This window comes from Chionomys nivalis, chromosome 2 (assembly GCF_950005125.1).
Source record: "Chionomys nivalis chromosome 2, mChiNiv1.1, whole genome shotgun sequence".
Classification (NCBI taxonomy): domain Eukaryota; kingdom Metazoa; phylum Chordata; class Mammalia; order Rodentia; family Cricetidae; genus Chionomys; species Chionomys nivalis.
In genome coordinates this window covers 10764555-10782228 of record NC_080087.1, presented here as the reverse complement: position 1 = coordinate 10782228, position 17674 = coordinate 10764555, and the positions used below count along the sequence as shown (strand labels likewise).

At 45.9% G+C, this 17674-nt stretch overlaps 1 protein-coding gene across 1 annotated transcript in view; it reads right to left on the bottom strand.

The window, feature by feature from the left end:
- Positions 1–8648: 8648 nt before the first annotated feature.
- The window catches only part of Slc22a2 (solute carrier family 22 member 2), a 38249-nt gene continuing 29223 nt past the window's right edge, over positions 8649–17674 (bottom strand). The window contains exons 10-11 of the mRNA XM_057753845.1: positions 17502–17601; positions 8649–8715 (exon numbers count right to left, since the gene is read on the bottom strand). Of these exons, the coding sequence (XP_057609828.1) occupies positions 8649–8715; positions 17502–17601 (167 nt within the window). The remainder of the gene's footprint in view (positions 8716–17501; positions 17602–17674) is intronic.

Below are 17674 nucleotides of genomic sequence, written 5' to 3'. Positions count from 1 at the left end.
ACTTCCTACAGCTCAGAGATAGTCACATCATGTAATAGTGCAGAATTGAACCACCTTGGTTCTGATATATCCAGAGGAGCCTGTTTGGTGAGAACATGTCACCATGGACGTAAAAACCATGACCTTAACTGTCAAACTGGGAAATGATCATCAGAGATAGATACTTAAGACATTTCCCCTGCCGCTGTATGTGTATGTTGGTGTGCAGATGCGTATGTGTGCACACACGTCCGTGTGTGGTTCCCCAGGGGTTGTCTGTCTTTTTCTCCACTTCTCTTCATGTATATGCGTGTGGAGGTGGTTGTGTGTTTGTATGTGTGTGTTTGTGTTCAAATGTGATGTGTGCATGCCTGTGGAGGCCAGAGATTGATGTCAGGAGTCTTCCTTGACAACTGTCCCTCCTCATTCTTTGAGGAAGGGTCTGTCTGTCATCAAGCTCAGAGCCTGTCTCAACAGCCAGCTTGCCTTTCTCCACTTCTGCTTTCCAAAGCTGCAACCACAGGCAACTAGCACACCCACCAGCATTTCTGGGGGTTCTGGATATTTGAACTCTGGCCTTCTTGTTTGTATGGCCAGCACTTTAGCTGCTGAGTCATCCTCCTGGCCCCTGCCTTATTTTTTGAGTCTCTCATTGGCCTGGAGCTTGGCCACCAGGATGACTTGCCAGTGAGCCCCAGGGATCTGCTAGTTACCACATCCCCATCCCTGAGATTACAAGCGTGTGCTACTGTGCCTGCTTTTTTAATGTGGCTTTGGGGATTGAACTCGGGTCCTCATGCTTACAAAGCACGTGTTTTACTGACTGAGCCATCTTTCCAGCCAGTGTATTTTTTTTCCTTAGGCAAACGGAAATAATCTTTTGATGTTCATTCACTGACCATACTTAGCCAAACAGATTAACAAGAACTCAAAAACCCAGAGGCTGAGAGGGAGGGAAAAGAGGCAAAATGAAGGTGAAATGCCTACAATCAAAACCAAAAGTGCCTAGGAATACTGCCTGGGGATTTGGGAAAGTTTCGGACCTCCAGTCTTAAGAAACCGGGAGATACTAGACAACTGTTTCTCTTGCGGTTTGGTCACCACGAACCAGCTGTTTTTGTTCAAAGTTGAAGACGCATCCATCGCATCTCAGTCAGGCTGCCCTGTGCTCTCAGGGGTCCAGACTAAAGGCTGCCTTCTCTGGGTAAAGGACAAGCGAGACCAAGCCTGATGTCCTCCCACGTGCTGATGTGAAATCTACAGGAGGCTCTGGAACTGTTTTCCTCTGATGTCTGTGCTCTGAGGACAGTTGTGTGACTCCTGCCGCAAATAAAGTGCAAGTGTCCTAGCTTTGGCCAAAGCACATATGAGAGCCACCGTGACAGTGGGGGCAGAGACTCCAGTGAACAGCAAGCCACAGGACATGAAAGCCCTGGTAATTAGAGAAATTAACCAGTCAAAGGCAATCAATGAATCAACAATTCATGTAAGAGTACTGAATAGAGATTTCTCAAGAACAGCAGTGAGAAACCTTCTTGCCTCAATCTTTGAGCTTTTACAGAATTAAAAAAATTCAAATTTTTTAATTAAATTAAATTTAATTAAATTAAAAAATCATCCCTGTGGGTTTGCAGGAATAGTTTCCTGCTGCCTCTTCTACATTTATTTTATCTCGAGTCAAGGCCAAAAATGAAAGAATATTCTGCCTCAGGAAATGCTTTCTCAAAGATTTATCTATTTGTGTTGTGTGTGTATCTGTGTATGTGTATGCTAAGTGTGTAAGTACTTGTGGAGGGCATCAGATCCATTCTTGGGGCTGGAGTGGCAGGTAGTTATGAGCCACCAGATATGGGTGCTGGGAACTGACCGTGGATCCTCTGGAAGAGCAACAAGGGCTCTTACTTGCTGATCCATCTTTCCAGTCCCAACAAGAAACCTGCATATAGCCTCTGATGCATCATCCAACCATACAGCGGTAACAATTTAGCCCTTATTAGTCAACCATCTATGCCAGGCACAGCCCCATATACTGGGGTTTTAGTCCAAGAACAAGGAAGGCAAGGCTCTGCTCTCGTTGAACTTTAGTTCTTTAAGTTATATCTGGTCTCACTGAACTTAGAGACAGACAGCAATGTAGTGACCCTGGTCCTCTGACCCCAGCCCGCTAACCTCAGCTTGATGCAAGCCCTTATATGTCTGTTGTGTCCACAGGGCTAGAGCAAATCAAACCTTCCTTCCAACAGTTGCCCAGGGCTTTCAGGGTCTAGCAGAAGCCCCGATAAGGGCAGGGCCGGGGTATATATGATTATGCAGCTTTCCAGGGTCTGGTTTTACTCATGTCCTATGTTCCATCACCTCTGCTACTGTAACACTAGGTACCACTCTAAGCCCAGGTCCTCATCAGTTTTGACTTCAAGCCATATAAATTAGGAGCTTAGAAGATGGAAATGTATGTGGCAAATTGGGAAAATGTACCTTCAGGAGTTACGTCCCTGTAAGTTGTCCCTAATGACCTCATTGACTGATAACAGGCTGCCCTTGTGTGGATTGTTCTTTGGGCTACACGTGTCACCTTATGTCTCTCATGTGTCCCTGGGACAATCAGACAATAATAAACAGATGCCCAAAGTAATACTGGGGAGAGACAGTCTCTAAAGATGACAGAGATGTGGGAGTATGTGAACGGACCTCCATCCCCACAGCTAACTTATAGTAATTACATAACTGTTTCCCTAGTTTTTGGAATAGAGAATATTAATATATTTATCTCACGATTTCTGAATGGATATGGAACCTTTTTTTCCTAATAAGGAAAGTTAATAAGAAGAGTCAGCTCATCTGAAAGTCTTTTCTCGGGGACCTTTCTTGCCCCCAGCATATCCAAGAAGATGACTGTGAAACTATAGAAGAGTCATCTTTCCTGGGGACATTTGAGCAACGATGCACTGCGCTCTGCGGGAGAGTTTGAGGTGCACAGTAGAAGTCCTAGAGTAAATAGGGAACTCTCTACAGTGCCCATATGCCTGGCCCACTCCTTCTGGCTGCCTGAGCCGTGGGTTTCATGTGTAAGCCCACAGCGATGGAAGTAAGGACTCACCAAGTCACTACCCCGCCCCTTCCCCCAGTCTCTCTTTATGCTCTACTTACACACCCACGTGGCTCAAGGACTAGGCATGTTTAAGGGACTTGCTTGATCATTAATAGAGTTTTATTTAATTGGGGTTGCCTGCAGAGGTCCCTGGAGTCAAGTCTGAAGGGGTCTTGGGAGTAGTCCTTTGTCCTTAAGTTAATCACTCCCAAGATCCCTGTCGTGCAAGAGAACAATGATTCTCTTGTGTCCACGACAGGAAAGAGTTGAGCAGAGAGGAGCACGCCTCCGTGCCTGGCCTTTTCTGTGAATACTGAGTCTACACTCAGGCCTCACGCTTCTATGTAAGCGCTTAACTGACTGAGCGTCTCCCCAGTCCATGTCTTTTCTTACAGAGCCTTTTGTTTCCAAGTAATGCCTCCTGCAGAAGAGCCAGAAACCCATGATCTACAGACTCTGGTGATGTCCAGACTTGGCAGACATCAGTCTAACTCAAGACACCATGCATGGGTCTCTCACACAATCGAATGTTGGAGTCTTGTCTTGGAAGAGTGAAGGAAATTGTAGGAAAATACCTGGGAAGATGCAGTCTGGTGGAACCTCTATATGAGGGGCAAACACCTTCCTTCTGCTGGGAGCTCGCTCTCCAGCCAGACTGGCCCCCAGCATAGCAAACAATGAAAACAAGTGGATCTTACTGCAGCTCCCATCCCAGAGCCAGCTGGTTTATGTAATCAACGGTGGTCACATAAACACTGCTGGTAAATGCTTGCTCTTAAAACAGTCATTTCTGGGCTAGTGGAATCCTTCAGCCATCGCTGTCAGCACCACTGACGTAGCTGGGTTGCAGCATGTGCAGGCCGTGATCTTTCCTTCCCAAGAAACCAGAACCTCTGTTTCCCCAGAGGAAGCTGGGGAAGGAGCATGTCACTCACAGACACACCTCAGCCACTGTCTCCGTTGGATTTGAGTGGGTGGAAACACGTGGCCCATGGAATCGACTGGCTTCTCAGATCTTGATGATTGTTGGATTATCGGGTCAGCTGAATCAGCACTGCTTCCTAACGCTGCTAAACAAGCTTGAGTTTCAACAGGTAAAGAGCCCCCAAACAGACCCTATGCATCTCTCCTTCCAGACAGACATTGCGATTACGGTGGTTCGTTTGCTTTCATGTGATAAGAGCTTGGAAGATCTTCCCTTGGTTACAGACTGGTTGTTTGCTGTGAGGGAAAAGTATACTTTCCTTCAACAAAGTATTATGGTAACGACTCGGTGCAGTTACTGGACCAAATCTGGGGTGACATGGAAGCTATGACCAGCATCTCTCAAAGATAGTGCTTCGGAAGTCTGGAAGCCAGGCACTGTGAAAATGGCAGAGACATTGAGCCGGAGATTTAATCTTTTCCTTCATTTTAAGTGTGTCATATTTTCCTGGGTGTAGATTAGTGAAACGGGAGGACGTCCATGTTTGGCAGTGTGGGACAGAAATGGGAAAGAACTACAGAAGAACAATGGGGAAAAAAGCACAGAAAAGGATAAGATGCGAGGCAAAGATGCAGAGAAAAGGTCCAAGTTGAAGCCTGATGAAGTAATGAACCAGTCGGAGCCCTGGCGAGATCAGTGAGTGAAAACAGAAAGCCACAAAGTGATAACGTCACCTTGAAAAGGGCTGAAACCACAAATCTGGACGAGACTGAAAAGAAAGGCGGCACGCACATGTGGCTGCGTCAGAAGAATAAAACAGACAAATTCTTAGGGACTGTGAAATTAGGAGAAAGCTTAAGTCACATGACTTAATGAGTTAATGTTTCTGAGGATTCAGGAGAGCACTGGTGCAGGGGGTTGGATGTGGTTTGAGAATGTGCCTCAAAGGTCTATGGGCCGAAGCTTGGTGTGACAGTCTAGTGCTGCTGCTGCTGCTGCTCCTCCTCCTCCTCCTCCTTTTTCTCAGCATCCTACCTGCAATGATACCACCACTGGACACCCTAACCCCTTACAAATAGTTTTTTAAAATGTGTGCAATACAGAAACTTGAAAAAAAAACACCACAGTTACAGAAGTAAAAGTTCAAAATGATCCCTCTCTTCAATTTTAAGCCCATTTCTCTTTAACCATGTGGATGAAATTGCTTCTAAAATGTCTTTTGTTTTTCTTGCTCTGTATGAGTTTGTTTTGATGCCTTTAGACCCATTGGCAAGCTCTCTGCTACTTTGTGGGCAGATGTTAATATATTGTGCTTGAGATCGGAGAGCTGGTGATGACAGACCAGAAAGGGCATGGGATATTTGCCCCTTACTGAATGTTTCTGGGCAGCAAATGTTTGGGTTTATTTCTGGTTTGTCTCCTGGCAGATGCTGATGAAATCATTCTTACTAGGGGTTGCTTGCCTTGGGGTCCCCTTTAGCCTCGTCTCACATCTAACCAGCCATCATTCTTTCTCAAAACCTCTTTCCTATCTCTCCTGTCCTCTCCATCTGCCCACTTTGGCCTGGGTTCACGCGGCAATTCTTGAGAACTTTTAGCATCTTAGTTAAGGCTCTCTGGGGAGCTTTGTCCCAACTCTGCATGCAGGACTCAGCTTTGACTTTGTGAGCCCTGGGTCCTTCCTTCCTCTCTGATCAAACTGTGTTATTTATTCATTTGTTTTCTGTCTCCGTCTCCAGTGGAGACAAAACCCATCCCCAAGTTGTCCATCTTGTCTCGCTATTCAGTGTAATGCAGGATTATTCTTTAACAGCAAGGTTACCGTATAGGAAAGGTCAACACCACCCACCCCCTGGGCTGTGGTTGTGGTTTACTGTTACACCAGCATCGCGAGCACAGCATAGTTCTGGTCTGGCCTCATGCTGTGCCCGGGCCACACTGTTCCCTGTGCTTGTGAGATCCGGGAGCTGGGGACTCTGCTTCGCTTCTCTTAGTGACCCCAAGGCTGACATACAGTCATTGAACCTCTACTTTTGGGTAGTTGCAACCTCTCTGAGGATGGGAGAGAACTTAGAAAACAGGTAAGTAAAATGCAATTGCAGTAAAATGCAATTTCCCAGTAGCTTCTTACTAATATACACAGACAAGGAGACATTGTCCTCATTGGCAGTAAAATTCTAAAGTCGGAACAGTATCGGTAGGAAACTTTCAGGAGGCCTGGGTTGTGCCCAGCTGATAGGCTGCTTGGTTAGCATGTACCAAGCCTTGGGGTTCATAAACCAAGTGTGCTTATGCTTGTAATTTAGACACTAGGGAGGCAGAGGCAGAAGCATCAGGAGTTCACAGCCATCCTCAACTACACAGTGAATTCAGGGCCAGCCTGGGCTTCAAAAGCAAAACAGAACAAAATGAACCCCCAGGATGCCTGGTGAAGTTGGATCCTAGGAGGAGAGTTCTGAGTGTCAGCCATCCACAGCAGGTACCTGGGATTGAATGCTCATTGCTTTTTAGGAGTCTCTGGGCACAGGAGCCTACGATAACTCAAGGCTCTTGAACTCTGGAGACTGCCAACCAATTTCCACAGCACAACCGTCTTGGTTTAGAAGGTCAGTGGCCTCATCCTGCGCGTCACTCACAGGGGTCCTCCAGGCCCACACACCAGTCACAGAGGTCCTCCAGGTCAATACGTCAGTCACAGGGGTGCTCCAGGCCCACACGTCAGTCACAGAGGTCCTCCAGGCCCACACGTCATTCACAGTGATCCTTCAGGTCCATACGTCACTCACAGCAGTGTCTTCCAGGCCCACACGTCATTCACAGCAGACTCCTTAGATTCTGGGTCATGGGTAATGAATTTCTTGATGAGGGGCCAGAGAGAGCTTGGTTGGTGTCCCAGAGAAAAGCCATGGATTACCAGAGGCAGGTGGGAATGGGGCGAGAGGAGAGGTGGCCAGGACAGAGAAGCTGCAGCCAGGAGCAGATATGCCAGTCTTCTGCGACTTGAAGAAGGGTGTACTGGAGGGAAAGCCCTGAGGTGTGTGGTCTGTCATGCCCCAGACAGGCCAGGGAAAGGATACAATGAGGGGATAAGACTACCACACAAGGCTAAAGGATGCCCAACTGGAGTGACATTGGCATGGGCATGATCTTACTGTCCATCCTCCTGCCTTGAGGGAACATGGCAGAGACATTTGGAGGTCCAGGATGAACACAAGACCCATTAGTCTCCTGACCTCAGTGGAGGCAGCAGTCAGAAATCAGTGGCAGTCCCTCAGGCTGACCCAAGTTGTTTCAGTGTCCTTGGGGACCAGGGGTCTCTGCTCAGACGTACCAACTGTGCAAAGAGAAACAGGTTTACATATGCTATCTTCATCATCGAGGCTTGCGGAGGGTCAATTGTGTTTTGCTTAGAATATTGCCATTGGACTCTACAGAAGCCCACACCGCTGAACTCCATTGCTCCCAGGACAGAGATTCTGTAAGATCAGTGGGGTGGGTGAGGTGGCTTCTCCCAGGCGGGCAGCCATGTGGTGGCTCTTTCCATGCCCAGACTGCCCTGGAAAGATTCTGTGTTCACTCTCTCTCATTGTGTCTGGAAATGTGACCTGGTGTGTTCTGTCAGTGACTCCAACATACATGCAAAGATGCAGTTATTACGGAGATATATAACATCTTGCCTTGTCTTCTTTTTGGGCCACCAGGGAGGTGAGCATTCTTCACACCCACCTTTCTTGTCTAACACCTGCCCTTCCTGCTGGAACTTTCTTAACAGGAAGTTCTTTATTGGCTTTTTTTTTTTTTTTTTTTTTGAGACAGGGTTTCTCTGTGTAGCCCTGGCTGTCCTGGAGCTAGCTCTTGTAGATCAGGCTGGCCTCGAACTCATAGAGATCCACCTGCCTCTGTCTCCCTACTGCTGGGAATAAAGGTGTGCACTACCACACCTGGCTCTACTAATGCTATTTTTAAAGCCCATTAATCTTGAGGGAAATTTTACCGAAGTGAAAACATTGTCATGGCCAATTCAGTAATGGCGGGATTGCCCCTATTGCACTCCCCACCAGATCTTTTACAGAAAGAATGTGTGTGTGGTCACCTACTGTAAATATGTGCAGGCTTGGTGACTGCTCAACTTATATTCCCACTCTTTTGTTTGGGATTCTTTTCAAGTGTGATCCACATAGTAAGCAGCATATTTTGAAATTTCATCACATTTGTGATACTGAAAGGTCCCATTCCAAGTGCTTCATGTTTGTTCTGTGATATTGCCTTTAGCTTTTTAGTTCTTAAAAAAATAAAATTACTTCTCTCAAGTTTATTGTTTTTTCAGATTTTTTAAAAAATATTTTGTTGTCCTGACCCACAGCTCACTTGTGTACTTTGGTTTGATGTCATGGTTGAGAAATAAACCAAATAAAGAAATAAAAAGACAAAAAGACAAATCCAATAAAGCAATGGCCATTTTCCTGGGCCTGCTGAGAGCAGGGTGAGGTGGAAGGTCCCGGCTGGTAGGTAGAGTTTGGCACACCAGTGGAGCAAACCATGCAGGCTGCAGCTCCCCACAGATGGAGTGTTAAGGTAAGTGTAATTGGGTTGTGTGGATTTCTGGTGTGGGAAGAAGCTCTCCCTCTGGTCCAGCAGGGCCCACACTCTTTCTCTTTAGCCTAGCTGAAGACCTGCTTTCTTGCCTTGGAGGTAAATTCTCATCTCTTTCTTTTTTATTGGCCTGCAATAGGAAATCAAATTAGGCAGGTGAGAAAGAAGTTATGAAAGAAGTATCAAGCTGGCAATAAATAAACAAAACAAATCAAAATTTAAGTGTAGGATTCATCCAAGATCACATATGCTCTCTTCTGAGTGATGGTTTTCGTGGGGAAATTGGGTGAATAACTTGTAGGAGAAGGTGTTCCTATATCTCCCTCCTAGTGGTTCACCTTCCTCCATAACAGAGAATGTAGTTGAAGGCTAAATATAACTACGCTGGTTAAATATAATGATTGCAAAAATACAGATACTTCAATCAATTCTTGCACAGAATTTAAGAAATTATTTTCCCCAAGTTTGTTTCCACTATTTGATGAGCGAAGGCCGTGACTAAGACATTGCTCAGTTTTCTTACTATCTTCTCCATGGCTATATGGATGCTGCTGATAATCTTTGGAGGAGGGCTTCTCTCCTTCCTCTGCTGCTCCCAGCTCTGCCCTTTGTACATGGGCTTGTTTGTACTGAATCAGGCATGGACTGCCCCAGTTCCATTTCCCCATATGATCTCAGTTTCTAGAGCAGTTCAAGAGGAGATGTGGGTAACAGAATCTCATCAAATCACTCAGCAGCGCTATAGGCTTCCCAGTCTCCAAGTGGGGGGACAAGCAAATACGCTGAGTTCCCAGAGTCTCCAGGCTCAACCACAGAGCATCAGTGACAGCAATAGCAATGGTGATGGGAGCATAAACAGCAGCAGCAGGAGCAGCAGGAGCAGCAGCGGGAGCATCAGCAGCAGGAGCAGCAGGAGCAACAGCAGGAGCAGGAGCAGCAGGAGCAACAGCAGGAGCAGCAGCAGCAGCAGGAGCAGCAGCAGCAGCAACAACAGCAGGAGCAGCAGCAGCAACAGCATGAGCAGCAGGAGCAGCAGCAGCAACAGCAGGAGCAGCAGGAGCAGCAGCAGCAACAGCAGGAGCAGCAGCAGCAGCAACAACAGCAGGAGCAGCAGCAGCAACAGCATGAGCAGCAGGAGCAGCAGCAGGAGCAGCAGCAGCAACAGCAGGAGCAGCAACAGCAGGAGCAGCAGGAGCAGCAGCAGCAACAGCAGGAGCAACAGCAGCAACAGCAGGAGCAGCAGCAGGAGCAGCAGCAGCAACAGCAGGAGCAGCAGCAGCAACAGCAGGAGCAGCAGCAGCAGTGTCAGCAACAGTACCAGCATCAACAACAGCAACAGTGTCAACAGCAGTAACAACAACAACAACATGGAGAGAAGTACCAGTGTCAACAGTGGCAATAATAAAAATGACTGCAGTGACAGCAGCAGCAAGAACAGTAACAGCAGCAGCAGCAACAGTGAAAGCATCAACAGCAACAGTAACAGTAGCAGTAACAACAGAAACAGCAGCAGTAAGAATAATAACTATAGCTATAGCAACAGTAACAGCAGTAACAGCAACAGTGACAGCAGGAGCAAGAGTAGAAACAGCAGCAACAGCAACAGAATCAACAGCAACAATGACATTAGCCATAACAACAGTAACAGTGACAGCAGTAATGCCAATAGTAACAGTGACAGTAGCAACAGGGACAGTAGTAATGCCAACAGTAACAGTGATAGTAGCAACAGGGACAGCAGTAATGCCAACAGTAACAGTGATAGTAGCAACAGGGACAGCAGTAATGCCAACAGTAACAGCCACAACAGTAACAGTGACAATAGCAACAAGAACAATAGCAGCAGCAATAGTGACAACAGCAACAAGAAGAGTAACAGCAACAGTAATAGCAGCAGCAAGAACAGTTATTACATCACCAATAACAGCAGCAACAGTGACAGCAGCAGCAACAGTAACCGCAGCAACAGCAATAGTAACAGTGACAGAAGCACAACCAACAGTAACAGCAGCAGTAGCAGCAGCAGCAGCAAGAACAGTAACGGCATCACCAGTAACGGCAGCAACAGTGACAGCAGCAACAGCAGAAATAGTAGCAGCAGCAGGAGCAGCAGCAGCAGTGTCAGCAACAGTACCAGCATCAACAACAGCAACAGTGTCAACAGCACTAACAACAACCACAACATTGAGAGAAGTACCAGTGTCAACAGTGGCAATAATAACAGCATTGAGAGCAGCAGTGTCAGCAACAGCATAGACAATAGCAGTAACAATAACAGCAGTAACCACCACAGCAGTAACACCAACAACTGCATTGATAGCAGTGCCAACATGGATGGTAACAGCAGCAGCAACAGTAAAAACAATAGCAGGAGGAGTTGCAAAAATGGCAAAGACAGCAACTTCAGCATCATCAACAGCAGCAGCAACGATAGTAGTGATAACAGTGACAGCAGCAGCACCATCAATAGTAGCACCAGTGACAGTGTCACCAGAGAAAGCAACAGTAATGGTCACAGCCCTAAGGACAGTAGCAACAGCAACAATAAGAGCAACAGAACTGATGGTAGCATGAAGAACACTAGGAGCAGCACTGACAACAATAACAGTACCAGTGACCACAGCAAAAGAAGCAAGGATGGCAACAACAGTGCTACAAAAGATGACAGTCACAGCAACAATAACAGCAGCAACATCAAGAACACCATAAACAATAGCCACTGCATAAAATGTCACAGCAGCTTCAGCAACAGTAGAAGCAGCATTAACGTGAGTGACAGCAGCAACAATAGCAGCGTAAAGAGCAGCTATAACAACAAAAAGGAAAATAATAGTAACAAACACATTAATGTCAACTATAACTACAACAACAGTAACAGTAGCAGCAACAACAGTAACAGCAGCAACAAGATTAATTACTACAGCAACAGTAACAGCAGTAACAGTGGCAGTGAGAACAGCAACAGAACCAGTAACAGCAGCAGTAAGAACAGTAACTGCAGCAACAACAACAGTAACAGCAGCAGCAACAACAGTAACTGCAGCAACAACAACAGTAACACCAGCAGCAACAACAGTAACAGCAGCAACAACAACAGTAACAGCAGCAGCAACAACAGTAACAGCAGCAACAACAACAGTAACAGCAGCAGCAACAACAGTAACAGCAGCAACAACAACAGTAACAGCAGCAACAGAGCCAGTAACAGTAGCAGTAACAACAGTAACTGCAGCAATAGTGACAGCAGCAACAGAGCCAGTAACAGCAGCAGCAATAAAAATAACAACTGCAGCAACAGTAACAGTGACAGCAGCAACAGTAAGAGTGACAGCAGCAGCAAGACGAGTAACTGCAGTAATAGTGACAGTTACCATGACAGTGGGAACAGCAACAGTAACAGCAACAATAAGATGAGTAACTCCAGTAACAGTGACAGTGGGAACAGCAACAATGATAGCAGCAGCAAGAACAGTAACAGCAGCAACAGCAACAAGAACAGTAACTACAGTGACAGTGACAGCAACAGCAAGAACAGTAACTGCAGTAACAGTTACAGCGACAACAGCAATAGTAATAGCAGCGGCAAAAACAATAACAGCAGCATCAACAACAGAATCAACAGCAACAATTACAGCAGCAACAGCATCAGTGAAAGCAGCAGCAGGGACAGTAACAGCAACAACAGTGACAGCTACATCAAGAACAGTAACTTCAGCAATAATGACAGTGACAGCAGGAATAGCAACAGTGACAGCAGCAAAAACAACAGTGGCTGCAGCAACAGTGATAGTGACAGCGGCAACAATAGCCACAGTTACAGCAACAAGAACAGTAACAGCAGCAGCAACAATGACAGCAGCAACAAGAATAGCAACTGCAGTGACATCTGCAGCAAGAACAGCGACTGTAGCAACAGCAACAGTGACAGCAACATCAGGAACAGAATCGACATCAACATTGAAGGCAGCAGCAAGAACAACAACAGTAGCAATAAGAATAATAACTGCAGCAACAGCAACAGTGACAGCAGCAAGAAGAACAGTGACTGCAGTGACAGCAACAGTGACAGCAGCAGCAAGAACAGTAACAGCGGCAGCAGCAGCAGTGACCTCAGCAAGAACAATAGCTACAGGGACAGAAACAGTTATAGTGACAGCAGGAGCAGCAATTGTGACAGTAGCGGCAAGATCAGTAACAGCAGCAGCAATGACAGCAGCAAGAACAGTAACTGCAGCAATAGTGACAGGGACAGCAGCAATAACAGCAACAACACCAACAGTGAAGGCAGCAGCAAGAACAATAACAGCAGCACTAAGAATAATAACTGCGGCTTGAGTAACAGTGACAGCAGCAGCAAGAACAGTAACTGTAGCAACAGCAACAAAATCAACAGCAACGATGACATTAGCCATCACAACAGCAACAGTGACTGCAGTAATGCCAACAGTAACAGTGACAGCAGTAATGCCAACAGTAACAACCACAACAGCAACAGTGACTGCAGTAATGCCAACAGTAACAGTGACAGCAGTAATGCCAACAGCAACAGTGACAGCAGTAATGCCAACAGTAACAGTGACTGCAGTAATGCCAACAGTAACAACAGTGACAGCAGTAATGCCAACAGTAACAACCACAACAGCAACAGTGACAGCAGCGACAAGAAGAGTAACAGCAACAGCAACAATGATAGCAGCAACAGTGGCAGCAGCAACAGCAACAGTAACTGCAGCAGCAACAACAGAAACAGCAGCAGTAACAGTAATAGCAGCAAGAGCAATAGTAACTGCAGCAACAATAACAGAAACAGCAGCAGCAACAGTAACAGCAGCAACAGCAATAGTAACAGTGACAGAAGCAAAACCAACAGTAACAGCAGCAGCAGCAACAACAACAATAGTAACAGAAGCCACAACAACAGTCACAGTAGCAGCAAGAACAATGACAGAAGCAATAGTGACTGGAACAACAACAGTAACAACAGTAATAGTGACAGCAGCAGCAAGAACATTAACTGTATCACCAGCAGCAGTAGTAGCAGCAGCAGCAACAACAACAGTGAGAGCAGCAAAAGCAACAGTAAGAACAGTAACATCAGCAACACCAAGAGTAAATGTAGCAACAACAGTAAGTACAGCAACAACAGCAGCAACAGCAACAGTAACAATGATAGCAATGACAGCAGCAAAACCAACAGTGACAGCAACAACAAGAACAGTAACAGCAGCAACAGCAGCAACAGTGAAGACAGCAACAGCAACAGTAACAGTAGCAGCAACAACAGCAACAGCAAGGACAGTAACAACAGCAACAGTAGCAGCACCAAGAGTAATTGCAACAACAATAGTAAGTGCATAAATAGAAAGAGCAGTAAGAACAGTAACAGCAGCAACAGCAACAGTGACAGTAGTGACAGCAACAGTAACAGCAGCAGTAGCAGCAGTGACAACAGCAACAAAAACAGTAACTGCAGTAACAGCAACAGAATCAATAGCAACAATGACAGTAGCAACAGCAACAGTGACAACAGTAAAAACAATAGTAATAGAAGCAACAGGAACAGTCACAGTAGCAGCAAGAGCAGTAACAGCAGCAGTAGCAACAATGACAACATCAACAAGAACAGCAATAAGAACAGTAATGACAGCAACAGTGACAGCAGCAACAAGAACAGTAAGAGCAGGAACAGTGATAGCTACAGCAAGACTAGTAACTACAGCAACAGTGACAGCAGCAACAACAACAATGACAGCAGCAACAAGAGTAGTAACAGTGACAGATACAGTGACAGCAGGAACAGCAACAGTGACAGCAGCAAAAACCATAACAGCAGCAATAAGGATAATAACTGCAGCAACAGAAACAGTGACAACAACAGTGACAAGAGCAGCAATTGTGACAGTAGTAGCAAGAGCAGTAACTACAGTAACAGCGACAGTTACAGCGACAGCAACAATAGAAACAATGACAGCAGCAACAAGAACAGAAACTGCATCACCAGTGACAAAAGCAATAGAAACAGTAACTGTAGCAGCAACAGAAACAGCAGCAGTGAGAACAGTAACAGCAGCAATAGCAGCAGTAGCAGTACCAAGAGTACCTGCAGCAACAACAGTAAGTTCTGCAACAACAACAGCAAAAGCAACAGTAAGAGCAGCAATAGCAACAGTGACAGCAGCAAGAACAATAACTTCAGCAGCAGCTACAGAATCAATAGCAACAATGGCAGCAGCAACAGCAGCAGTAACAGTGATAGCAGCAGCAAGAACAGTAACAGGAGCAACACCAACAGTGACAGCAGCAACAGAAACAGTAACAATAGTAACAGAAGTAACAGCAACAGTTCCAGCAGCAACAAGAATAATAATAGCACCAACAATGATAGCAGCAACAAGAGCAGTGACAGCAGCAGCAACAACAGTGAGAATAGCAACAGCAACTGCAGCAGCAAGAACAGTAACTGCAGCAACAGCAACAGAATCAACAGTAACGATGACATTAGCCATATCAACAGCAACAGTGGCAACAGTAATGCCAACCGTAACAGCTACAACAGCAACGGTGACAATAGCAACAAGGACAATGGCAGCAGTAACAGTGACAACAGCAACAAGAAGAGTAACAGCAGCAGCAAGAACAGTAACTGCATCACCAGTAACAGCAGCAGCAAGAACACTAACAACAAGAATAGCAACAGAATCAACAGCAACAGTGACAGCAGCAACTACAGTGGTAACAGTAACAGCCTCAACAAGAACAGCAACTGCAGCAACAGCAACAGTAGCAGTGATTGCAGCAACACTAATAGTAACAGCAGCAGAGCCACCAAAGAGCAGGCCCTCATTCATCTCCCATAAATTACCAACAAGAGGAAATGCCTGTTCCAGGTTCCCATATCTGGTTTTGTCACAGATCCTGGGAGTTCAGCTTATGTGGCATTTCTCACCTTAGAAAACATCATGGGGCCAGAAGAAACACTCAGTGTCCCATGGCTGCCAGCATGTGACATCCGGCTCAGTTGAGGCCTGTGTGCTCAACAGCAATTCCAGGAAAAGCCTCAGACCCTGCGCTTCAGCAGCATGCTGCCCTAGGACCAGGTGTGTTACACAATTTTCTCTACCTTTATCAAGTGGACAACTTTCCTCTTCATATCCAAAGAAAGCCCTTTGCATAAGAGTTTCTCTTTGGTACAATGCCTGAGCTGTCAGCATCACTGCTCTTATACTCTGGGTCACAATCAAGCGAGAGAGAGGTTGTGTAAACACAAACACGGTTGTAGGGCCCAGCCCTCCAGGCTCTGTGGAGACCACACAGATACCACCCAGGAACAAACCATCCAAGGAGAAATACCTCTTACCATTATAGATGGGATCACCTGATGTCCCTTAGCCTAGCACACACCCATACCATTTCATCAAGACTCTCCTAGACAAATTTCAGCCAATCAGGGGTCCTGAACCTTAGAAATCCCCTCACCCCAACCTCTACTATGATAAAACCCCACCCCAACTAGGCTCATGGTGCTCCAGCCTCATGGCTGTGTCTGATGGATGGAGCTTCCAAGCTTGTGCTTGAATAAAAGCTTTTTGCTTTTTTTTTTTTTTTTTTTGCATACACGGGCAGACTCCATGGTGGTTTGGTGGACCCCGCGATCTGGGCATAACACACTGAGACCCTGGCAGCCCAACAGGTAACTGAGATGTCTGCTCAGGGACTGATGTGTGGGTGGCATTTACAGTGTGGATACGCCAGGCCAAGGAAAGAGTCCCGTCATGAGCATGACTGAGACAAATATGCAACATTTTATCAAGTCACCAAGAAAAGTGTGCAACATGAAAGAATATATACATATGGATTTCTTCTTTTGTATGTCTATGTATCTATGTTGCATTTACCCAAATTGTAGAATAGATACTTTTCTATGTTTTGGTTTTTTCTTCCCAATAACAACTTATTTTTTGAGATCTTTTCTTATCAGTGTTTAAAGCTGTCTCACTTTTTAAAAAGTGGCTATATAGTACTTTGTTGTATGGGAGATAATAATTTAGTCAACTGGATTCCCAACTGAAGGGCATTTAGGTTGCTTTTAATCCTTTGTTGCATTAAAAGATGCTTTAACGATTGGTCCTTGCCGCATATTTCACACATCTGAGTTTCAAGAGGTGGCGGCTGGGTGAAAGGCAGACAGGTATCAGCCTGTTTTAGGGTGGGGCTGACTGTCATGGAGGTTTCAGTGAATGGTTCACAGCTGCATGGGTGCTGCTGGGTCCTGCGTCTTCTTCCCCAGCACGGTGCGTTCCAGCTAGTTTGACCTCTGATGACCCAGAGGGATGCCAGTGCCGCATCAGCTCACATTCTTCTGGTTGTGAGTGAGGTGGAGGGACTTTCCTTTCTGCTGAGTCAGCTGCCCCTTCCCTTCCCTTCCTGTCTCCTGTTTTTGGGCAGCTGTTCTCAAGGAATTGTAAGTGCTCTCCCCATATGTTCAGAAAGCCAGCTCTTTGTATAGACTAAACACTTTATCCAGGTTTCCCAGTGTTTCAGATTAACTTTGAATTTTTGTGAATACAGACAGACTAATATTTCTCCTGTAGGCCACAACAGACCTTCCTTCCTTCCTTCCTTCCTTCCTTCCTTCCTTCCTTCCTTCCTTCCTTCCTTCCTTCCTTCCTTCCTTCCTTCTCTCTCGGCATATTTAGACAGACCTCACCTATTATGCAGGTGTGAACTATAACCAGTTCTCCCACAGTGTTTTCACTAATTCTTTTCTCTTTTCTCTTTTGATATCTAACACTTTGATGTAGCTTGCCTTGATCACATGTTATGAGATCTGGGTTCAACCTAATCTTTCTTTCCAGTTGGATCCAGACTTTCCTAAGTGTCTATGGAGGAGTTCATTCAGGGAGTCCAAGTACCCACCTCTGCATGTTCTCGGCATCCTCAATGGTCTCAGGCAAAGCCTTCCCTTTGGTCTCAGGCAGCAACAGCACAAGTCCCCCAGCAATAAGGCCAACTACAGCTGAAACACAGATGTGAATTGCATCAAAACCCAGGAAGGCAGTCTCTATAATTAGGGCTCCCCTTGTTCCCCT